The sequence below is a fragment of the Polyodon spathula genome, chromosome 13 (assembly GCF_017654505.1).
Source record: "Polyodon spathula isolate WHYD16114869_AA chromosome 13, ASM1765450v1, whole genome shotgun sequence".
Taxonomy (NCBI): Eukaryota; Metazoa; Chordata; class Actinopteri; order Acipenseriformes; family Polyodontidae; genus Polyodon; species Polyodon spathula.
The window spans coordinates 33,554,911-33,579,514 of NC_054546.1; the positions used below are offsets into that span (position 1 = coordinate 33,554,911).

Genomic DNA, 24,604 nt, shown 5'->3' on the forward strand with positions numbered 1-24,604 from the left:
TTATTGTGTGACAAACTGCACAATGAGGCATTAGCAGCATTCCACAGAAAGTGGGTGGCTTTTTAAAATCGAGAATGAGAATAAAACGTATTTAATTGCTATAGCGATTGATCAGGAACATATGCTAGAAACCCTATAGGCCTACACTACCCGTGAAATAAATATTGGGGCACATATATAAAAGAATAATAAAGCTATTAGGTTTAATGAGTGCAATTGTACCCCAATTTGAGGACACTTGCGGTATTGAATGAACTTGTATTACAATGGCCTCATGAAGAGATGCTCATTTGCAGTGGGAACCTCAGTTGGGCGGGGCCAAAGAGTTGCCAGGGATTGTAGAACGCCGTTGCTTGGATCAGAATCCAAGAGGTGTGGTTTCGAAAAGCGATGGACGGGACAGAGGTACAACGTTGCAACAATGTGATCTATCAGCTGCTCCAGTGTGTCAATTTCAAGGGTTTGCTACAAAACTACTGCTTTCATATCAGCGCGTTTTTGCGCTAGATATTTGTAACTGTCACACCGCTGATCAAAAATTACAGAAGTGCCATGCTTTAAAAGCAACAGAAATCCTCCGATCACAGCCAAGTAAGTATTTTTTTTCAGCAATTAATATATTTACAATGCCTATCACTGTATAAACGGTGCAAATAATTTGATTAACGTTTCCCATAAGTCTCTGGGGAGAAGCTAAAGAGCACATGTTGCCTGTGATCACAGCGTTTGTGCTGTTCTTTATTTCATTGTTTTAAAAATGCGACCGATGAGCTTTTCTGTGCTTAGGCTAGTGTAATAAACTGCAGATCGTGGAACAGACGTGTCTACATCATGGCAGGCCTGTTTAGGGTTTTTCACAAGCAGATTCACAGAGATACGGACACAAAGCCCGAGTGATGTCACTCCCCGATAAAGCCTGGATTGCATGGTTGTATTTATTTACTGCGTCTATCTAAAGTTATTTTCTAGTGCGTGGTCTTGACGTGTGCAAGGAGGGAAGGTAATTTGTGATGGAAATATATAAATGCATTGCAGAAACCCGGTGTTATTTCCATGCACAAAACCGGTTCCCTTCTTGGGTGAACGCCTATGGAGTCGAGATCCCAGACTCCGTAACCCTAACATGAATACAGGGAAGCAGGATGAGGAGGGGCGTTGAAAGGTTCAGAAACAGACACACAGACACTAACATGTTTCTGAGATCTTCACCCCCCCCCCCCCCCCCCGAAACAGATATCACATAACAGTAAAGGGCCTCTGCTGAATTCCGAGATTCGTCTCTGCATACAATCCTGCATCTACATAGGGGCGATCATGAAAATGGTGTAACCATTTCTGAAATAGAAAATGTCGTGTTTCCTTTCAACTGCGTCTTTCTCCGTAGTCGCAGAAATCGAACTGGAATCCTGCATGACTGTGAGCGCGGATAGCGTTATATCACAACTTGCTGCAGTACCGCCGCCATAAAAGTTCAGTTATGATAATGAATTGTTTGAAAGCTACAGCACTGATCTGGTTTTATACCCGGGACTAGCACATCCACAATTTCCCCACATGAAAACAAAAAAAAAAACGCATTACAGTCTATCAGTTTGTTCATTAGCTAATGAGTACGAAAGAAGAAGAATGCAGACACAACATCACAATAGCAACATTACTGTTACTGTAGTGAATCAAAGGCGATATGTCAGGCATACGTCTGTCACACTTTAGCCTTGTCATGTATCTGAAGAACTGTTTATGTCATGGGCAGTCACTTTTTTACCCTATTGATAGCTTTAATATTGAATTTACAGCTGTGCTGGAGGGTGTAAGTTACTAACATACATGCTTTTTATTACAGTAAAAACTATGCAGCAAAAATATTATCCACAAACTAAAGATCGGTAGTTTTCCAATTAAAAAAAACCGTTTTAATCCGAGCTGGAATGAGAAATATTATTTCTTTCTTTGTTTAGAGTGAAGAGAAGATGATCCATTAAGTGCACTGTTGGCAAAGGGTTCTGCTCATCCAAACTATTTTATAATCTGTTTCTTCAAGATGACAATAGATTTGCTATAATGGTAGTTTTCATACTATATCTTTAACCATATGAACATACATTATGATACTGTAGACAATGTACTGTAAAAGTATGGTATGAGACATTAAGGATTTAATTCCCATCTTCAAGTCGAAGACAACCTTACGTGTGCATATACTCTCCTACTAAAGGTTAATGATGGTGTCACCAGACTCCCTGTGTATTGACGTTTCATAGTCAGAGCATTCAGCTATCCCTGTAACAAGGGATTTGGCCGATGAAGTCATGTCTACAGAGCTGCCTTCATTTATCATTCAATGCATTTTAGGGAGTTTCATATCTATGAGTCACCAATGAACTGTATATGTGTTCTCTCCAGCCCCAACACAAATACCCAGCTACTATTGATCATTGCTGAACAATGCTCATCTCATCCTTACAAAAAAACCCTTTCAGATCCCTATAGTGTACTAATAATATCTCATAGGAAAACTAAAATCTCTACAGTAAAGCTAAAGGAAATTGACTTCCGAAAGCTGCACACGTTTCCTTTGTAATTTCCTGTTAGAATTGCACAATATACAGTGTAGGAATGCCAGTGGGTTTGCCATTTTAGTTGGCTCAGTGAGAAGGAACTGCTTGTGTGTGTGTGTGAACTCACACTGTACAGTCGGCAAATACAGCTACAGGAAGATCTTGTTGAAAGCCCACTTAATAAGGCCACGTTTTCACAGTTGGGATTTGTAACTATTGACAGCTATTTCAAGTCTCCTTCAATATTAAGACCAATACCTATTAAGATCTATTTTAATTGCTGCTTCTGTCAAGATTTTTAAGTCAAGATTAAAGACTTACTTTTATAGTTTACCCTTTTTAACCTGACTTGCACATATCATTGTATAATTCCTTATTTTGGGTTTTGTCATTTTTATTAATTTCCTGTTTTCTTTATTATTATTATTATTATTATTATTATTATTATTATTATTATTATTATTATTATTATTATTATTTTTATTACTATTGATTTTGCATACTACTTTCTGTTTTAACCGACATGTAAAGCACTTTAAGATACTGTGGTATGAAAGGCGCTATATAAATAAAATACATTGAATATTTAGTCATTTATAGTTCATTTAAAAACAAAGTACTCTGAGTACATTAAAGAGCATTTATGATATGTGTGATTTCCGAGTTAACTGATCAACTGTCCATCAAGTAGGGGCAGAATGACTACAGACTGAGCCAAATATTCAAGATAAAAAAAGAAAACAAAAATAGAACAGGCTGACTAGTTGCCACCAGAAAAAAACCCCAAAAACAAACAAAAAAAAAAACCCCACGTTTGATAATGTGTGCTGCTCTATGTGGTAATGTGTGCTGCTCTATTTGATAATGTGTGCAATTGCTTCACAGCTGAATTATTATAGTACAGTATTAGTATAAGCTTTAAACACACAAAATATTACTGCAAAATCAATGCTGTAGCTCATATTAGCACTAGCCATGTTAATCACTGGTCCCCTTTTTCTTCCATTTGGATCTTCCTGTATACTTCAGTTTGGAATATGCAAACAGAGCTATTGTTGAAAAGTTGCTTCCTGGTGCCTAATCACTTACATGTGTTGTTATTCAAACTCAGGCCAATGATCTAGCTGCATTCAGAACCTGTGATTCACCATGTACCTGAATGCAGTGGTTTAGCTAAAGTGATGAACCAGAAGATTATCTGTACAATAACAGTTTGACCACCAATCATGTTAATAGCTAATCAGAAAATGTGTTTGAAAGCATTGGCTATTATTGGGATTGTGCAGAGAATGAATTTCACTATTTACAGAAACTCTCATAATACATTTAGGGAAGTGATTCAAGTGATAGGCATTTATATGAATGAACCAAAGAGCAACCAGGACCCCTAAAATATATAAACCTGCTGATACACTAAAAAAAAACAACATATACTGGGAATGGGTTTTTTATTTTTCTCCTACAGCGCTAGTAAGTATATTAAAAGTAGGCCAATATGATTTACAGTCTAAATCGTTTTTAAAAAGGATATGTTTCCTTTGTTTATTTTAAGAAGCCTTCTTGTCAACAAGATGCCATTTTTTCATTCCTAAATAAAGGGTGAGATGCTGATTTCAGGAATGTCCTAAGCATTTCCTTTTCTGGTTTGAAAATTGAATGTTATTTGTATGCGGACTTAATCTTACAATGAATGAATGTGATAATCTGCATTTGAGGGTTTATACACAATAGAGATATGGCTTCATTACATGTCATTCTAGGCTAGAAGTAAAATGCATTGATTCAGTTATTGATTCAGTTACACTCAGGAACATCAGCCAGTAGAGGCTGTTGTTTTCTGTTTTTCTATCGCTGGCCTTCGTCTCTCTCTCTCTTTCTCTCCTGTGTGTCTGTCTCCATTTCTGCAGAGGCAGGCTCGCAGGGAAGGAAGGAGAGCTGAGAAAGGGAACTAGCTGGAGAGAGAACTGCACAACACAAAATAAACTGGATAGATGTCAACCACTTTTACTGAGCTTCCTGAATTAACTGTTTTTCCAATTATTAGAGCAATTGACACCACAACCCTCAAACCCACAACATCAAAATCTTATGGCTGGTCACAAACCACGATTAACCCTAATCTTGGACTACCTTAGCTGATTTTCTACAGAAATCTGTTGCAGTTAAAGTCTATAGAAATTATATATATATAATACACACACACATACACACACAATATAACCTAAATAATGCAGTAGATATGGACTTACTATTGCCAAGGCTGTCCTAAAGGGCTTTAAAAATATTCATTAATTTAAGTCAAACAAATATGTCTTAGGGCAAGATTTAAAAACTGCCATAGTCTCAGACCATTCAACAATAAGTCACCTATTACACATCCTCATGAGGCCTCTATTAAAAGATTTTACGCTTTCTCATTGACCAAACAAAATCATGAGTCATGTCAATTTCTTGTTAGAATGTTTGTTAAATGTGAAGGAATAAGATTTGTGTTAGTACGGCTGGCTGAATTTCTGTGCTTTATAACAGGATTAATAGCCTCGCTTGCTCCTTTATAATCACAACAATGGTAAGCACCTTGCTGACTCTGTCAACTGCCAGATGGTAACAGCAAGGGTTTTCAAAACATTGGCCAGTATCTGATGGTTGTATGCTGTGTTCTCAGATACAGACAGAGAGGAGAGTCAAAGCTGGGAAGATGGTACTGGACCCTGGAGGAGGGTCTATGGAGCGGGCAGCAGGTAGGGGTACACCGAGGAGTGAAAGGCCAGAGATAGCCAAGAGGGAGGTGGCACGTAATGGACTGCGCACCCCCCATTCACGCCTACAGTCATCCGCTTTCAGCCGGTCGAAAGCAGCTCTTAGCTCCCGAGGGATTGTGTCATCTGAGGCAGAGGTCACAAGGTCCTTGAGATTGGACGTCCAGAACTTGACGTTATCAGAAACCAAAAGGTCAGCGGGCCTGGAGGTCAAAAGGTCGACTAAACCAGAAATTCGGAAGACGCCAGAGTCTGAGGTGAAGAATCCGCCAGGGTCAGAGGTAAAGAAGCCGTCTTCATCGGCGGTGAAAAGGTTTTCGGGGTCAGAGGTGAAGAGGTCATCAGGCCGGTCACCTGGACCCCCCTCCCGCAGTCTGACAAGCCCGGTGTTTAATGGACGTGGCAGCTGGATGCGGCGCAGCGAGAGCACGTGTGCCATGAACGGGGCGGCAGGAGGTGAACGTGGCGGCATGCGCCCCGCCACCTCGCTCCCCCACATCGCCCGTGGGCCTCAGCCTGGGGCCTCGTCAGGGGTAGGAGGTAAAACCTGCCTGCTTGTCGCCCTGCGACCCACCAACATCGACCAGGAGAGGGAAGCCTTCTTCCAGGCCGGTTTCAACTATGAGCCACAATTTGAGTACGGAGAGCAGCAGGCTACGAACGTCCTAGAGAAATACCGTGAGGGGTCTAGTCAGTTCCTGATGCAGGTATTCTGTATCTATCTACTGTATGTTTATTTTTTGTGGTAGTTTTTTTTAATCATTTGTATTAAATATACAAAGAGGCATTTTAGAAGGAACAGATATGTTTATGGTTCGATTTTCACAGGCTGAATGTCTCTCGTGCTGTTTGGACATTCTTTACAGCTCAGATTTTATTTCAAAAGACTGCTATCCTCTGGAGGGCAATTACTGTACTCGACAGCAGGCTGCAATACATTGCCATTTAAAGTCTCAATAATCACTTATTTTGCATTTAAAAATCACAAAAATACATTGCTGTTGACTGAGGCTGAGAGACACCTCTTGTACCCATAGTTGTGTTGTTAATTCCCCAAAATATATTCCTGAATACAAGTGTTTTACCATTTTTTTTATTTTTGGTAACTTTTAATTCAGTTTGTCTTCAGCAAGTGGGGTTTGGGTGGTTATCTGTGGTACAGTAAATAGCACCTGCTGACAGAATCTATTCAGGGCCCCTTAGTAGGGGATCTGACTTGGTCAGGTTTGAGACGCACCAGCACATATGCTTGTGTGAGTGAGTGTATGTGTGTATTAAACAGTGAAGTGGTGATGCTTTGGCTTCCTATATCTGGCTTCTGTAATTCTGTTATCTGTAATAAAGCTTTAACCCTATACCCTTGTTCTCTGCAGGCTGTGCGAATCATGCATTGCGTCCTGCGGAAGTATGGCTCCTATGAGAGTTTCGAGGTGGCCACTGGGGGCAATGTTCTCCCAAAGTGCCAGGTGTGGGCATCCGTCCGCAAGTATCTGCAGAAGGAGGGCTGTGTGGGAGAGGTGAGGAGTGCCTGTCAACACAACTGTATGGCCTTGCAGAGTGTCCAGTGAAGAGCAACCAAACTAATCCCGACTTATGAAAAGGGAGATGAATCTATTGAGTCTAAAACTAATAAGGAATGGGGAGACTTCTTTAAAGTTTTGACAAAACTGACATAATTAACTTTAGCCAATAAGAACAGCACAGAGATCATGACGAGACCAAGACCAGGATTCAGTGATGGGTTGTTCTTGTCAGGGTTGAGAGGTAGCAATTACCAGAATGAAAAAAATGCAATGTGGGTTTTCTGAATGCAGCCCTCAGTGCTTCTCTGTCTCCCTCTGTGGTTGCCAGGTGGTAGTGCGCCTGTCGGAAGAGCTGCTGTCTCAGGCTGTGATGATGGTTAAGAGCTGCCGTCCGACTCTCACTATCAACCTTGCAGGCGCGCGGCAGCACTGGCTGGAGGGAATGCTGCGCCACGAGATCGGTACATTTCAATACGGGCAAGGGGGACTTGACTCTTAATAATCAAACAGTGCAGCCTCAGCCTTCCGTGTTTATGGTCATGAAGTCTTATACTGTCTTAAACAGCTAAAGGTAGCAGCTCCTTAATTATCAGTAGTGTTCCAACTTCACATGAAAATGTTATGTATACTGTATTATGAAAACAATAACAAATATTACAACGCATTACACCCCCCCAAAAAAAGCCATTCAAATAACATATCAATAAAATGACAGAAAGCTGCTCGGATAAGCACACTGCTCTGGTTTCTCCCGTTTCCAGGGACACACTACATCCGCGGCGTGAACAACAACAAGCAACCGTGGAACAATGCGGCCGGGCGGAAGCAGTTCGGTCTGAAGCCTGCGAACCCCACAGAAGAGGGCCTTGCCAGCCTGCACAGCGTGCTCTTCCGCCGCAACCCCTTCCTGTGGAGAGCTGCCCTGCTCTACTACACAGTCTACCATGCCGGACACATGAGCTTCAGCCAGCTCTTCAGCGACATCGGCCAGTTCGTGCAGGACCCCGCCGTGCGCTGGGAATACTGCGTCCGAGCCAAGAGGGGGCAGACTGACACCTCTAACCCAGGTGAGTGGGCTGCTCGGAGTTAAGGGTCACGAGTCATTCACACAAAAGAGATTTAGAAATCACCCATTTGTATTAATCTGTGCTGGGAATGCATATCCTCATCAATGGCGATGTAGTGGAGATACATATGTCACCCTCTATTCAAAAGTTTATATATTTTCCTACCAGGTAAAATGCAATAGATGTTGATTTTGATGAAATTATAACACTTCTAAAATCCAGACTTTTTGATGTTCGCATAATCTTAAGAGTCAAATCTGTGATTTTACCAAACAGCTAACTCCCAGGATAAAATGCACATAATAGTAAGGAAAGTCAGCAATCCACTCCTTTGACATCAGCTCTTGCATGAAAACAAAATTGTGTTGTGAACAAACACCAGACACACAGTCTGTGTACATCTTTTTGACCCTGATGGTGACTCAGTTGTAGGATTAGGTTTTGCTCATGCTGTAGTTCTCTTTTCTAAATTCCAGGCTGTTTCAGTAAAGACCAGGTGTATCTAGACGGGATTCTGAGGATCTTGAGGCATCGAAGGAACATTGATTTCAAAATGCTGGCATGTCTGGGAAAGGTGGGTCTATAGAGACAAGGGGGAGGACTAATGGACCAGTAGAAAGGCTGGTCTATTGGCTGGATCTGAGGGGTTGAATCTATAAGAAATTGTAGGTAACAAAATAGTTCCATACATGTTCTCTGCCATGCACATCCAGTCACAATGTAGCTCTCAAATGAGCAGTTATAGTCTCTGTTTGCAAGCCGTGCGTTTTGGCTTTCTGGTATTTCCTGGGTCATTTCACCTAAAGAGCGAAATTATCTCCACCCCATCCAGGACTTTCTTTCCTAGCAGTAGCCAGCCAGCTGCTTCCCCAGACTCACATATACAAGTTTACCACAGTATTTTGTTTGGTTTTCCCATGCTTTTCCCATGGTTATACTATGGTGGATAGCTGTGATTGTGCAGCATACAGTGTTTGCAAAATATAGGATTCACTCATTGCTTCAGTGTTGCATGCAGTGTGTGGGACTGAACAGAGTTGACATTTTGATTTATTATCCTTTTTACTTTATGATACTTATTGATCCTGCTGTGTTAGGGTCACTGTTATTCTACTGTTTAGTTTTGTGACTAAAGGTTTTCTCTCCCCCCCTCTCCCCATCTCTCTCTCTCTCTCTCTTGCTGTCTCTCTCTCTCTCTCTCTCTCTCTCTCTCTCTCCAGGTGTCCTATGAAGACGTGGAGCACTTGAGGAAGTTTGCAGTTCTTGCGCAGACCCGAATCCCGCACTTCATGAAGGATCAGCAGCGCTATCTGGAGCAGCTGGATCACATCGTCGCTGCCAATGAACTGAATGACGAGGAACTGTGCCAGCTGATTCCAGAGTGACCCTATCCCAGCAGGACAGCAGGGGAGGAAACAGGCATCGCTTGCACTGTGGGCACGGGGTAGGGTGGGGCGGGGAGGTGGGTGGAGACATTTACTTTTAAAAGGGGGGGGCTCAATTTGAACCCCTTTAGAACCTTGGGTTTGGTTGGATCTGGAAAATCTTGAAAAACTCAAAGTAACTGCGTATTGGACGATTGAAATCCTGGAAGTGCAGTTTCTGCACTTAGTATTACATTTTTTTTTTAAAACATGGATTTCTTTCTAGCACGCACCTAGTGATTCTGTATTGGTACAGTGACATTTTAGTCAAAAACTTTTTTTTTTTTACTCCCTGCTTAGGCAAAATAGCATTTTTACTAGTCTGTTAATGCAAGCAAAGTCATAGTTAATAGTCATACCTTGAGAGCAGAATCACTGAAGCCTTTTGAAATGTGTTCTTTTTAGAGCAAGTGGAACCGACTCATTTCCTTGACTAATTTATTTGAAAGAAGAATGCTTTCAATAGGGACTTCTTCATTAAAAAGGAATATATCAATTATGTATCAAAATGATATCACTGAAATATATCTCTGAGTATAGTTTTACCCACATGGCTCGAGGCTGAATCTCGTATTCAAAATGTCAGAAGACAAACGTTTCAGCTAGTGCCTTTATCAGTGTTTAACATTTGTCTACCTGACTGATTCAGACGAGGAATATGTGATGGGTTGCTTGAAGTTATGGATGCTACTTGTTACCCTGCTGGGTGTCTGTTTGTCTTCCACACGTTCATTGCACAATGTGATCATTATTTATGTAATGTTTATTATTATTTACCAGGAGAATCTCCTAGGGTGTAGTCTACACAGTGACCCTTACACGCTCACTTCAAGTTACACATTCCAGTTATTTTTTTTTTTTAAGTTTAAGCAACACAAACTGATATACAAGTTTGTTTTAAGGAAGCCACTTAGTTTTGAGAAAAGAGCAGTTCCTTTTGTATAGGGGACACTGTGATAGGACCCTTATAAAAGTTCACTATAGTAAAAGCATAGCAAAGTGTAATACAGCCTAGTGAAAGCATGGTAAAGCGTACTGTACATAGCAAACTCTGGTAAATACATAGTATAATCATGGTAAAGCATGGGGGAACTGCAAAATTATCGTGCACATTTACTGTGGTACGTTTTTATGAAGGGATGCTGTTGTTTAATTTTAACTGTTAATGTTTACTCACCTCCTACATCCATGGACCCTCTGAGAAACCAAGTAGCTGGCAATCACATTGCCTGCAAACCAGGCATCAGACTGTGTGTGGAGGGCAATTAAAATAGCTGAACCGCCAATGAAGGGGTTTGAGCAGAATATCAAATTCTACAATAACTACCTATCAGATCAACGGATTGGGCCTGGAGCCCTCCAGTGATCTGCAGTACAGTCTTATCAATTGAGCTAGAAATGTGTTTTCATGAGCTGATAGAAATCGATTACTGAACGTATCACTTACCATTAGATGGCTTGTCACAGGGTATGGGAATAACTGGCTGTAATTGTCCTGTATTTTGAATGTGGTTAGAGGTGCTGTAATTTGAATTGCAAACACAGATCTGCAGAATAGTGTTGTCCTCTGTAAATCACATGTACAGATGCAGGGAGATTTCAGTTGTTTTCCCAATCAGGCTCTAATAAAAAAAATGATAAGGGGAAAGTAGTAATTCCCCCTCCCCTCCCATTAAAATACTGAGGTTAAATTAGAAGATAAATCAAGTGGCTATTGCCTTTATCTGTGTTAGTAAGGATCTCTTTGAAGTTATGCATAAATTACCGTCTGTTATTGTAAACTCTGGTCCAAACTGTTTCAGTATTATTTTAGATTGCGTGTGGGTATGAAAGGGTGCTGATTTCTGTTTGAACTGGGGAGATCTATTTTAAACCTGCAATACCATATACTGTATAACAGTACAACACAGCTGAAGCCAAGTCCTGTTTTCTGTCACACCTACTACATGTTAAAAGCGCAGGGGTGGGTCTGTGACCCTATCAGTGTTAAATAAATACCCCTGTAAGCAGCTATGTATTTAGCGGCATCAGAACAAAGAAGTTGAATAAGAGTGTGGACCCATGGGCTTAGCTGTTGGCTAAACTGGGGATAGGGGTTCAATTCTTCAGTTTCAGTCAGAGCTTAGTAGCTTGGCTACTTGCTGTGTCCTGTGTTCCAGTCACATATGTTTCCTGTAAAGCTAGTGTTGAGTAGTCAGTGAAATAAGGTCAGCAGTTCTCAAACTATGTTCTGCAGCCTCTATACAGTATGTAAGGATCTACCGTGTTGCAGATTCAAGGTAATCTTGACCTTTGCTTGTGAAGCTGTTCTATAGTATTTGCTGGCTTGCGTGCCTGCAATTCAATGCTGTTGCGTCTGGCACCAAAAGGTTAGTGTAACTTGTAGAGCTTTGTTTACATTTGGTTATGCCTCAACTGACAAACCGAACTAAATGAAATCAGTGATTGTAACTTGTACTTAGAAACGTGTTACTGTTGTCATGCAAGATCTGTGACACAATAAAGCAAAATGAATTTGGGGATCAAAGCTGTGTAACGTTAACCCCTTTACAGACTCCAGCAGTTATGAAACTGGCTACGTTTGCATTCAGACTCAGGCTTGTTTAATACCAGTTGTGTATATATAGCATACAATTGACAATAACAATAAAATGGTGATATGGTAGGATGATAGTCATCTAAAGCCCTCAACTACTGGTTTAATGAGACGGGGGCCTCACAGTTTCAAACCGTGGTTATGTGTCTGAATTCAACAAGCCCTTCTAATTGCACCTGGAAAGAGCTGTTTTATCAGCTTCTGCACAGGAAGTTCAATCCCTGACCAGTGTACTCATATGTGACTCCTGCAGTCCACACCCATCCACATTCTTATTCCAGCGAGGTCCATCAAACAGTGAAACACCTGGCTGGAACAAGGCTCTGGACTGATCAACTCAGTGATCCTGAACTTGAATGGATTGAAAAAGCCACATGTGAACCACTACTGTAGACATTGCAGCTTATTAAATAACTTAATTATTGTTTGACGAGATATTAACAAAACATAATGACTGCCATCTCTAAAACAATGCATTGGGATTGCTTATCTGTAATGAACCTGCCTGGCCAGTGTGTGTCACTGTTGTTCCTGTTAAACTTGAAAACACAGCATTCATTTCACGCCTCACCGCTTTAAAATGGTTTATAATCTCAGCAGAGAAGAGCCTGTTTTTGTGAACTGGGGATATGACAAGTGATGTACAGTCCTGTCAGAAATCATGGAGAGGCAATACAATTATCTTAGCTTAATAGGGTTTTGTCTATTAAATTAAAAAAAAAATGTGGTTTATTTTAAAATGAAAGTAATGTTACTGCCGTCTGATGAGGAGGATTTTCAAGAAATGAGAAAAATAAAAACAAAGTCATTAGCAAGTTGAGCAAAACTTGTTTGATAAATCAATTGAAATGATTTGTAAGAATGTCAGAATGGCATCATAATCTGAGGGCGGAATCAAATTCTGTCACGCATACAACACAAATAGCAAATGATCTAAGAAATAACACTGGGCACTTTGAATCCTTTGTTAGACAGTGATATTAAAGAAAACACTAATTACTTTCTTTTTTAATTATTTGCATATTTTAATATTTTTAATTATTTGTGTATTTGCATATTTGCAATTAATCCGATTCTTAAATACATATCATTTAATGATAAAAGCTATTTCCATAATTTCTGACAGTACTGCAGGTGATCTGTCCTATCGGACTGGTTTTGCCCAGGGAAATACTGTAACCCTTAAACTCAAGGAGCTCCCGCTATTGAAATGTTCAAGCCACAAGCAAAGACCCAGTCAACGTTACTGCTCTAACAAGGCCCTTGATATCCACTGTAAATGAATACTGCTTTCAAGCACACACTGCATGTGAAGATATGTCTATAGTACTGTTATCATTCTATGTAGAACAGGCACACATAAAATGTCTGGACTAGACTTTGAATACCTTAATACAAAGTTCCACGATATGAGAGGACAAGTTAATCTTTGTTGTTTTTTTTTTGTTTGTTTGTTTTTTTTCCCAGCATCAAGTAGCTGAGCTTCCACAATCAATCAAATGCACCACAAATAGACACCGCTGCAGTGAGACTGTACTATATGAATACCTGCATGACAAAGGAAACTAAATATCAAATTAAACTCATTGTTATGGTTGGTTCGAAGAAGCTCAAATTCAATGAAAAACATTTTAACTAGTGCTATTCAATGTCTTCAGTACATCTCGAAAAAGACTTCTCGTCAAAACATTTGCCATTGAATTTTAGAATATTTTACTGTTTCTACGTAAATTCAACACCATCTTTAAACAATATTACCGTTTAATATTTCTCACCCCTCATAATGCTTAACATGCTGAACAAAGATGTTTAAATGTGGCGACAAGTTCATTTCTGAAAATACGCTATGGTATTTTCCCCCAAAATACTAAAACAATGTCCTTAGTCAATATTTCATTTGTGACTGTTGTTGTAGTCAAAATTACCTTATTATAAATCCTTGTCCTTTTAAAAAAAATAAAATAAATAAATAAATAAAAACTTTGTCATCAAATATATTTTGTGTATCCAGCTAGTAGCTGCACTGAGGCAAGCTCTTACATTGTTGACCCTCCCCACTGAGCAGTCTGCTATCACTGCAGTAAATGCTACTGCACAGCCACAGGGTGACAAGATGTTTACAATGTGGAGGTTCAGAGTACCTTTGGATACCAATGGAATTCATTTGTATCCGCTTCTGCTGACCCTGCTGCCCTCTAAACCTTCATCTTTTGGCTGCACAGTTTCTGGGTTTATGGGGTTTTTTTTCTCCTCCATCCCCCCTTTCTATATTCATCTAGTTTCCGTTGTGGATGAGCACTTTAATTTATTACTGCAGGAAAGATTAACGTGTCTTATTGTGTTATCAATGTACCATTTGCAGTTTATTTAATAAAGCAAATATGAAAAAAGTGGTTGCATTTACTTCTTTCCTTTTATTGTTATTTTTGTAAAAAAGTCACATGCAAGGACTCTGTACACAGTTCGCCCCGAGGGTGGACATGCTTGTTTCCAACAACAGCTGGTGTACTACAAAACATTTATTGTACTGCTATCCAAACCAATGCTTGAAAAAGGTCAACAGTGGGCAGATCTCACTACATGCTGTCTAATATTGTTACCATATCATACGCCTCTCACAGACAATTCTGTTATTCATTTCTGCTTCCCTTAATCTGTTTGGATCTGGTCAGGTAGGTTGCTAAGAATTAACAGTAATTCTTAAATAGAACTTAAAAAAAGAAAACCACCCGCTATAGACCAGATTATAGAAGAATTCCCACAGAAAAGGCCATTGAAGTTTTTGCCATTTGATGAGCTTTCTGCTTTCCGCCCATACTTGGCAAGTCACTGTGACACTGGAGTGGTCAGCGATGCCGATTGGCTACTTCATGTAAAGCTCCACCCACACTGGGCAGTGAGTGGACACTATGCCTCCCCAGGACCATCCGTCAGGGATCCAGGGACTGCTCAGACCCAATCGGATCACTCCCCACCGACCTGGGAACAAACGCAAACATACTTAAACTAAACATCTATCAGGAATTAGACAATAATGTATTTCTGTGTGGCTAGCTTTTATGTTTCAGTTATTCCTGGGGCCTGTGGATCTCTGATGGGGGATGCCTCCGTTTAGCAGATCTACAGCACCTGCCCACAGCAGGGTATAGTAATTAGTTTACATTCCTGTATTGCTTTTGTGGAAGTTGTGCCAGGTCTCCCACTAGGGTCCATTGCAAAACTAAACAAACTTCAAATCCATTTTAAAAAGTGCCACATGCACCGGGGCTTGAGGCTGTATTTCTCACTTCTTTTCCAGAGCCATGTGGCGTGGGCTATAGGTGGCTAACCTCTTCCCTGTCACTATGCCTTGCTCTGATGTATACTTGCTCTAACTCTTCAGAGTCCCTGCAAGCCCAAAGGCCAATCTAACTCCCCCACGTGTATCCCTAGTGGCACAACCCAAAGAAACAACATAGTCTTTATTTAACAGGGGTTCCGCAATAATAACAGAGAGTCAATGCGCTACTAGCCTAACAGAGACTCTAGTCCCCAGTTAAGAACCATTGCCTGTCCTTTTTGATTTGTAAACTGCAGAGCACTTGTATTTTTGGGTCTGGTTGTGAGTAAGCATGTGAGCTTGTGTTTGTGTTAATTAGTCTGGTTGCGAATGTGTGCTTGCCTCTGTTGGATATAGGTGAATGTACCTGTGTAAGAGTCCCGTGCTGTGTGACTGGCCCAAATGTTTTGCAGTGAACCTTCCCCCTCCTCGCCACATCTCGTCAGCTCAGTTGAACAGTCAGCAGGGACCAGGGGCTCCAGCTGTTGCTCCCTCAGCACAGCAAACTCACTGGCATCCGGGCTCAGACCCAAGTGACCCAAAGTCAGCAGCGCCTTCTTAAACAAATCTGAAACAACAGTTTTGACATTAACATGTACAGCAGCAGTGATGGTAGGATGTGGGAATGAAACTTAACTTGAATTCAACATGAAAGAATAAAGAGCTGATAGCTAATGAAACAATTTGTTAAAACAGGATGCAACGTCTGTAATTTGTAATAAAAGCAAAAAGAAGACACACAAGATACTAAAGCTGGAGTACTTTTGTCATGAATGAATACTTTAAATGAAATAATCCTCAAAAAACAAAAAAGTATTTGTTACATTGCTAGAAATTGTATATTTTGCTTTTTTTAAATTAAAAAGTGGTTAAAGTTTACTAGATGCTTATCCTTATCTGTTACCTTGAATTATGGTATAATAAGCGTAGGATGGCAACCTGTTTGTCTGTGATTGTATGCATAGTTTTGGACAAGTATTTGCTATAGTAAGTTTAAGAAAGCCCTGTTTGCATGTCATATCCTTCAAAGATCATGATTTTCTTTAGTGGTAACTGATAACATTTTTAATATGACCCAAATGCACTGAGGTATATACTTCTTATCCGACCAGCATTCTTTGCTAAAGTAACAGTAAAGGTGTGGTTCAGTATGAGTCACTCAATCACAGGCTCACAGATTCAAACACTGCAGTCAATCCTGGCTGGAGACTTTGATACTGGTGTTTAAAAGACAAAAAAACACTTAGTTGAAAAGGATTGGAGTATATTTAATTTATTTAAAAGGTGATGTATCAAAATACCACCTTCCTTTAAATCATTAAAGTGTTATACATATTTAGACAGGCCGGGATGCACTAAAGACTCGCCTGCACTGTTAGAGGCTTGATTTTTCATAACCTTGCTTCTCACATTTCTATCTGTGTCTGCATTTAGATCCACCACTGTTTAGATGAAATGAATAGTCCCCATTGGCTTCAGAGCACTGGCACGCACATGGTTCAATTGAAATGACCTCAGCGGTAATGATTCTACCCTGTCACCAGTTACCTTGAAGGAAGGGCTTCAGAGGTTCCAGTTTCAGCAGGTCCAGGGAGGCTTGTGTAGGCTGTCCAGTCATGGCCGGGGAGTCAGGCCTCAGATGCAGGTTGATGAGGCTGAATTCTAGAGTTCCCATCTGGACGCAAGAACAGCAGCATTACAGTAAACCAGCCAGCGCTGGAGCAATTAGAGCAACACTTTCCTGATAACTAGCTCATCTTTAGGAATTACACAAGACACAGGCTAGCAGTTAATTGTCTAACATATTTATTGACATTGACAATATGTGTTAACTGTGTCTGGATTCAAGTGGTAAAAGTTCCAGGTAACGTGGGAAGTTCTCAGTAACGTGGGAAGTTCCCAGTAACGTGTATTCCTGGCTGAATTAACCAGCAGAGCCCTACCTTGAAGCTCCCCAGCAGGGGCTGGCTGTGCGGCCCACTCATTCCTTCTCTTTGGGTCTCCATGGCGACGGCTTGGAGCAACTCTAACCCAGAACTGCAGTCCCACAGGAAGGCCACTCTTTCTACTTCCTGTAAGGAGGATGTTGGTCAGATATTTTTGTGCAGGTCTTTAAAGAGTAAGTAGAGGGGTTCTGAAAAACATGTCCCCATGTGTTACTATAACTATAAATAACGTACCTGTAATTTTTTTTTTCTTCATTGCAACATACCGACAACTTTTTACACTTGTAACTTTAAAATCTGTTTCACATTGTCAAACAGGTAACACAACAATAAATGATCCATGATGTGGTATGGAAAAGAAAGGCCAGAGTATTTCTTCTTTTGTTTTTCTTTTTAGAGGACGGGTCTCAAACCTCAGTGCACTAGAGTGGCCATTTTGAAAAGAGCTTTGAAACAGATTTTAAAGTCACAAGTGTAAAAAGTTGTCAGGATGTTAATGAAACTAAAAATTACAGGTACGTTATTTAAACAGTTATAGCAACATGTGGGGATGTATAACGCTATATTTTTCTGTAACCCCTTTAAATCCTTTGATTTGATCTTCCATTGAGGAAACCTAGTCTCAGGATAAGTTTTTGTTTTATTCCTCTCATCCTAATGCAAAACACCAAAAAACAGACAAAAGACTGGAATAAACAGTCAGCAGATATACAGTAAACCTCCATTAGTGGTATTCACACCTTCATTGAAGATGAACACACTCAGGTGCAGATTCATGCATGCAATAGATTTGTGGTTCAAGAGAATAACATTAAGGGTCCCCCCCAAAGGGTGAATCCACGAGTCCAGTCCACCACAATTTCACAATACCCTGTTGCATGGAGCCTCAAAGAGCTTTACCTGAGTCTCTTGTCCCTGGGGAGCATCCATCAGAACATAACGCCAGGTCCCCCTGTCCCCTGGCCACTCACGTACACCCACAGTGCTGGGATTCTCCAGCTCCAGACAAACCTGAGATTTAACAAAACTAAAATCAGTCACAGCATCTACCCTGCCAAAAAAACAGCAACAGCCCTGTATAAAGCAGTTCTCCCATGTTTCCCCACACGGTTATACCATGTATTTAACACGACCTCTCTAGGATTTACAAGGCTCACCTATGATTTATTACACTTTGCTATGCTTTTACTAAGGGAAGCTTTTATAAGGAATTGGAACACTGTTTTACTGGTGCCTTACTGAATACCTAACGAAGTAAAACCTCAGCGCCGTTTACACAATAAGTAATGTATACTAAGTTAAACGATTGTTTACAGGCATGTTTTTGATTAAATCAAGATTGCAGTCCACAATGCTATTGGCAAGAGATAGGGTTGGAAGTTTATTCCTGCTTTTCAAAGGATTGTTTAATCTAAGATAATGTTCATCAACACTTACATAAACACAGATATAGTCAATTTGGTTAGATATTTTTTCACCCAACAGCAGCAATTGATAATCACCACCTTTTTATACAATTATCCCACCAAGAAAACTACCAGAATTATTATTAGAAGTGGGTTTTTTTTGTGTGTTTGATCTCTGGAAGAAGCAGAGCAATGACAAGTAGTATCCAGCATATCCCTAGCCCCACTGTGAAGGAATTTAAAGAAAGTGAAAGAAAGTCCAATCTGAAGCTGGAGCATGTCTTACCTTCTCAAGAGCTTCTTCTTGTAAAACCTCTTGTACGGCCAGCAGCTGGATCCTGACACAGGGAGAAAATAAATTACTACTCCATCTCGGATTCCCCAAAAACACAGTACATTCCAGAGCACATGACTTCCCAATGCAGAGGTATCTCAGTGCTAACCCCTCAATGGACTCTACTCACCCATTCTCCAGCAGTGTCCTGCATATCACCTCGCGCACCCCAGGGTTCTGAGCTTTCTCTGTGCTGAACTCTCTCAGGTTCCAGCTGGCCACCCGCAACACAGGCCTGCCATTGTGCACCCCAGAGAAGGGCTGGGAGAGCGGCCGCACAGGGACTACCCAGCCCAGGGGGATCCCCATATCCACCTCCCGGAGGCTGTGGAAAGAGGCGGCTGCATTGGGCTGGCCCAGACCCTCACTCCGCAAGTCTGGGTAAGTTGAGGCAAGCCGGGGGCACCCCACAGTGATTTGGAGTAGGAGGCGGGGGAGTAAGGCAGGGTCGACACCCTTGACATTGCCAAGATCCTCAGCCCTCCTGAAAGGCCCGTGCATGGTCCGGTGGAACAAGATCCCCTGGGCAACCTCTTCAGTTACCCCAGCCAGCCCCTGGATTTGTCCCAGCGATGCCCTGTTGATGTCTACTCTAGTGGAGGAGAGGAGGTCCAGGCTGAACAGGTTAGGGGCCGACCCTGGCTCCCCAACAAACACTTCGGATTTCATTTGTGCCATCCTGGTGGCGCCCACTCCAGTGACCAGTGCCAGGTCCTCCACCTTGCGGAAGCCCCCGATTCGGGTCCGGTAAGCCACAATGTCCCGGGCCAGGGTGCGACCCACCCCGTGCAGGGTCATCAGCTCTTCCTCTGAGGCCCGATTCAGGTCCACACGACCCGGCCCGAGAAGGTCCGCAAAGTTACATGCTGCACTCAGCTGGCGCTTGTTCTTCAGTGGCCGCCGAGACGTCTTGCCTCCAGGATTGTAGCAGCTCAGGGATTGTCCCATTGGTGCCCTGAAAGAGAGAGAGGGAGTCCAAAGCTGTGATAGTCATGTCCCCATGTTAAAATGAGACCAACTTAACTTAATTCTAGCAAGAGTGTTATCTTCCATAGAAAGATTGCTAGAATGCAACAGTCTGCAGCTCACACAATAGGCCTGTCTCCCTCAATGAAACAATCTACTAAAATTACTATTAAGACATTCAGTAAATAATATCAAAATGGCTTCCACGCAAAGACTTGCTAATAACTTCTTATGTTTGTTGTAGTAATTAGAGTCCTTAAACCTATTGTTTAAATCCATAGATACAACTGGTTATTAGTTGCAACCCCTACACTGCATTTACCAGTATTTTACAAAGGGATAATGTTTTGCGTTTAGCATGCAGTGTGAGAACAAGAGATTACTAAACCAATGCACATTGAGCCATACTTCTTCCAAGACATGGTTAGCATGCTCTCTACTTGTCTGTTGCTTTAGGAGTTTGACATAGGCTTAGAACTGCAGTGTGACAAAATAATATTGTTCTATAATTAAGATCACAGCTGATAACATGCACAGTATTTATGTTGCACTCCAAATCATAAGGCAATAGCATAGCACACTCAAGGCAATAGTCAAAACAATTGCTTACTTGACTTTCCCATGCATAGTTTTACTTAAAAAAAAAAAAAAAAACAATATCAACTGAAAATCTTTATTAAACATATTGATTTATTGTTCAAATGCATTAATTCCTAAATGTGTGTAGCATTCGCCCCAACAGAGGTACAGTTTCTTCTTTTGTATTCTAATCTTTAGACATATACAAGTTATCAACATTTACAAGCAATGTATAGATTAACACATGTGCAGCAATGTTTTCTAATACATTTAAACATGCAATAATATATGTCACTGTTACTTTATCTTTAGTTTTGAACTTACTTTAGTTTAAAATGACCTGCTCCCAAGATGTTTAATGCTGCATTGTTTTCCTCATAAGGGAAGAGGGCAAGTGGCCAACTGTTATTTAACCCTAGGTGAAGTTGGCCCTCACATTGTAACTTCCCCTATGGGACAATGGGGAATTATAATTTTTTTTTTTTTAAGTAACTTTTAAACTAAAAAAAGATTATTTGTGTTTTCAAAAGTAGGCTCCTAAAAATATTAGGAGATATTGGATTGTATTTCAGTTCCAAAAAAATATATGTCATATCAAAGAGTTGGGTAAAATTCTGAACAATATAATGAGACATTGTTTTCTGCTCAACAAATTGTTCATAAAATATTGGTAACTTTTTACTATCCCCGCTACATAGTAAATATCAGACGTTGTTGATTTTCCAGTTTGTGTAGAGTCGGTCTGAAGATAACCACCCGGGAGACAATACAGAGTTGAACTGAATCTGTATTTAAAGTGGCTAGCGGAATAGAAGTTACTGGAGACTGTGTCATTACAAGCAATTTGTTTAATAGGATGACCAATCAGATCATTTCATTCACAGCACAAAACTGTTTACTTGTGGTAGATGAAAATATAACTACATTTTGTAAGAAAGGCGGCAAATCGTATTTTGTAATGAACAAACTTCCTTCAGTTTTCATTTGAAAGGGTCTTGACATAATACATAATACTAAAAGAAACGTAACAAATTCAATGACAAATGTCTTTCTCAGTGTCTTCAATGATGCTTTCTTTGAAGAAACTGAAAAAGTGCTCCAGCTGAAAAGTTTGTCATTAGTTTTTTTTGTGAATTTAGCACTATTGGGTGTTTATAGGGATGACAACACATAATCACTTTTAATTACCCCAGCACATAAATTCTGCACCCTTGAAACATGATCTTCAATGGCAATGCAGTGACATACACTCACAATCTGTATGCAATCATTCTGCTCTTAGGGGTAGCTCCGGAGCAGCTACATTGCTGTGACCTAAGACGCCAACACAGTAGTACAATGTTCCTATTTTGACACAGCAATGGTATTAAGACGGTATAAACCTATATAGAATGTTATCTCTGACAGTACCAGTGTCTGTATCACAGTGCAGTATGTTCTACAAATCTTCAGTAATGGTATTGTTGGGTAATAATATTTTGTTTTTTATTTATAATAATTCCAAAGTGTTATTGTTATTTATTTTATTTTATTTTTAACAATAGCATAACTTGTTTGTTTGTGCATTCAGGCTCAATGGACTGTGTATACATGCTGTGTATAAAACTCCTTATAGATGGATAAAATAGATCAAATGCCAATCCCATTCTGAATGGCTCCATCAGAACACATTACAATCACTCAGAATTAGATACTGAATAATTTTTGGTTCCTGGATAAGGCACTCTGCTGGAAATATTCCCTCTCTATACATCCTCCTGACAGAGCCCTGTGCAATGTAAGTAAGGCAGTGCTAATAAATGGCATTCAGGTTTTTCCAGTGCAGCGGCAGTGTATGTAAGTGAGCTGAGCCTGCACACAAGTAAAGTCTGCAAGGCAGGAAGAAAAGCAGTAACCTGGGCATCTCTGCTGTAGAAACCTGCCAGGATGGACATCAGGTCACCAGATAAACAAACATGGTGTAATATAGTCAAAGAATAGGGAAGGCACTCAATGGCTTAATATGTACAGTAACTTAGTAAAAGTATTTGGTATTCATTTTGACACTAAGAAACACTTCTAGTATACACATTTATTTTTTTTGTATCACTGCATACTGTATTATTCAATGTTTTATAGTGAGAAACACTGCAAAGCCTGGTACAAATCATGGTTAAGCAAATATAAACATTTATAACTAATTTCTACTGATCCATGAGATAGTCTACCCAAGAGTGCTGTAGTCTACATTGCATTGTATTTAAAATTTCATTATGCATAGGCTTCTATGTTTAAGGAACATTGACACCCTGCACCCTAATAATGAACTCTAAATCACCCCCACTCCCAGCACTGTCAACCTGCACCTAAACGCTTGCCAACTAATGAGAGAAGTAGAAGCTGTATAAAAGTCAAATAAATAGCTTACCTGTTTATATAAGCTTCTGAAGTTCTTTAAAATAAATTTAAAAATATTTTTAGCATGTTGTAAAGGAAAACATTTTTTTTTAAAGCCAGTCATGAAAATGAATCACATATGTGAAAGCGCATGGACACTGTGGAGTCATATCTCCCTGGGGCAAAGTTTCCTTGGAGTGCCAGTGAAGTCATGTGATTTTTTCAACATAAAAAAAAAACGCGCTTAACTGTTTCACTGCTGATAACAACAGCACAATATTTGAATAGCACTTTCATATGGGCTGCAGTGCGGAAGGCAGTGTGTTTGAGCAGATCAGTGGTCAGTGTTGAGCTGCAGTGTGGAAGACAGTGTCTTTTAGTAGATCAGTTGTCAGTGTTGGACTGCAGTGTGGAAGGCAGTGTGTTTGAGTAGATCAGTGATCAGTGTTGGGCTGCAGTGCGGAAGGCAATGTGTTTGAGTAGATCAGTGGTCAGTGTTGGGCTGCAGTGCAGAAGGCAGTGTGTTTGAGTAGATCAGTGGTCAGTGTTGGGCTGCAATGCGGAAAGCAGTGTGTTTGAGTAGATCAGTGATCAGTGTTGGGCTGCAGTGCGGAAGGCAGTGTGTTTGAGTAGATCAGTGATCAGTGTTGGGCTGCAGTGCGGAAGGCAGTGTGTTTGAGTAGATCAGTGATCAGTGTTGGGCTGCAGTGCGGAAGGCAGTGTGTTTGAGTAGATCAATGGTCAGTTTTGGGCTGCAGTGCAGAAGGCAGTGTGTTTGAGTAGATCAGTGGTCAGTGTTGGGCTGCAGTGTGGAAGGCAGTGTGTTTGAGTAGATCAGTGGTCAGTGTTGGGCTGCAGTGCGGAAGGCAATGTGTTTGAGTAGATCAGTGGTCAGTGTTGGGCTGCAGTGCGGAAGGCAGTGTGTTTGAGTAGATCAGTGGTCAGTGTTGGGCTGCAGTGCGGAAGGCAGTGTGTTTGAGTAGATCAGTGATCAGTGTTGGGCTGCAGTGCAGAAGGCATTGTGTTTGGATAGCTAAATGGTTAGAGCATTAGGGTGTAGTGTGGTTTGAGTAGCTTAGTGGTTGGAGTGCTAGGCTGCAGTGAGAAAGGCAGTGGGTAATTAATGTGGAAGGTAGTGGGTATGAGTAGCTCAGTGCTTTGTAACAGGTTGACGGTGATATTACAATGGTGCCTTTGCTTCAAAGAAACCTCTTCCTGTTTTTTTCTAATAAAAATTAATAAATAAATAAATACAATCTCAGTATCAAAGTTTAATCAGTGAGTCAGCCAAGTGTTTTACATTTATCAGTACCTGGTACCTCTGCCTCTCCCTTAATTCAGAACTGCTGATAAAGGGCTAGCAACCAACCTGTTCAATGTTTCACTTCCAAATTGTGGTAAACTCCAAAATAACTGAACTCCTAATTTAGTGTATAAACATTGGACATGCTTTGGGTTCCAAGTCTAGTTCTGTAGGTAAATAAATAACACTGGTTTACACATGGTTCCTATGTTACAGGATGTATTTCCCAAAAACTTCCCAAAAACTCTTTGGGATTTAGAATCACTTTTTTAAAATGAAAAACTCTTAGATTCCTCTCTGAAAAGTTGTCTTGAGTTTGAATTTGAGTCAAAATAGAGCCCAAAAATGTTCAGCTTTTATTTTTTCCACGATGGGTTAAGAAAATTCTTTATTTAAAAAAGTATTTAGTTCAACAAATATCATACACACAGGGCAGTGTCTCTAGTAT

At 40.5% G+C, this 24,604-nt stretch overlaps 2 protein-coding genes across 2 annotated transcripts; one reads left to right on the top strand and one right to left on the bottom strand.

Annotated features, from left to right (window-relative positions):
- Window positions 1-401: 401 nt before the first annotated feature.
- LOC121326035 (uncharacterized protein KIAA0895-like) lies at window positions 402-9,340 on the top strand. The gene is made up of 7 exons (XM_041269181.1): window positions 402-591; window positions 5,224-6,024; window positions 6,691-6,834; window positions 7,169-7,301; window positions 7,602-7,907; window positions 8,384-8,481; window positions 9,128-9,340. Exons 2-7 carry the CDS (start codon window positions 5,257-5,259, stop codon window positions 9,290-9,292), a joined length of 1,614 nt encoding a protein of 537 aa, XP_041125115.1. The 5' UTR covers window positions 402-591; window positions 5,224-5,256; the 3' UTR covers window positions 9,293-9,340.
- A 5,036-nt stretch (window positions 9,341-14,376) lies between these two features.
- Window positions 14,377-23,016, bottom strand: LOC121326122 (endonuclease/exonuclease/phosphatase family domain-containing protein 1-like). The gene is made up of 8 exons (XM_041269294.1): window positions 22,885-23,016; window positions 19,063-19,887; window positions 18,885-18,936; window positions 18,093-18,203; window positions 17,190-17,318; window positions 16,795-16,921; window positions 15,614-15,814; window positions 14,377-14,906 (listed from the first exon to the last, which is right to left on the bottom strand). Exons 2-8 carry the CDS (start codon window positions 19,878-19,880, stop codon window positions 14,791-14,793), a joined length of 1,554 nt encoding a protein of 517 aa, XP_041125228.1. The 5' UTR covers window positions 19,881-19,887; window positions 22,885-23,016; the 3' UTR covers window positions 14,377-14,790.
- Window positions 23,017-24,604: the final 1,588 nt, after the last annotated feature.

Coding starts and splice junctions, on each gene's coding strand:
- LOC121326035 (XM_041269181.1), top strand. CDS start 5,257: ATGGTACTGGACCCTGGAGGAGGGTCTATGGAGCGGGCAGCAGGTAGG. Junction 6,025..6,690: donor CTAGTCAGTTCCTGATGCAG/GTATTCTGTATC, acceptor TGTTCTCTGCAG/GCTGTGCGAATCATGCATTG. Junction 6,835..7,168: donor AGGAGGGCTGTGTGGGAGAG/GTGAGGAGTGCC, acceptor TGTGGTTGCCAG/GTGGTAGTGCGCCTGTCGGA.
- LOC121326122 (XM_041269294.1), bottom strand. CDS start 19,880: ATGGGACAATCCCTGAGCTGCTACAATCCTGGAGGCAAGACGTCTCGG. Junction 18,204..18,884: donor AAGAAGAAGCTCTTGAGAAG/GTAAGACATGCT, acceptor GTTAAATCTCAG/GTTTGTCTGGAGCTGGAGAA. Junction 17,319..18,092: donor CCCAGGGACAAGAGACTCAG/GTAAAGCTCTTT, acceptor TCCTCCTTACAG/GAAGTAGAAAGAGTGGCCTT.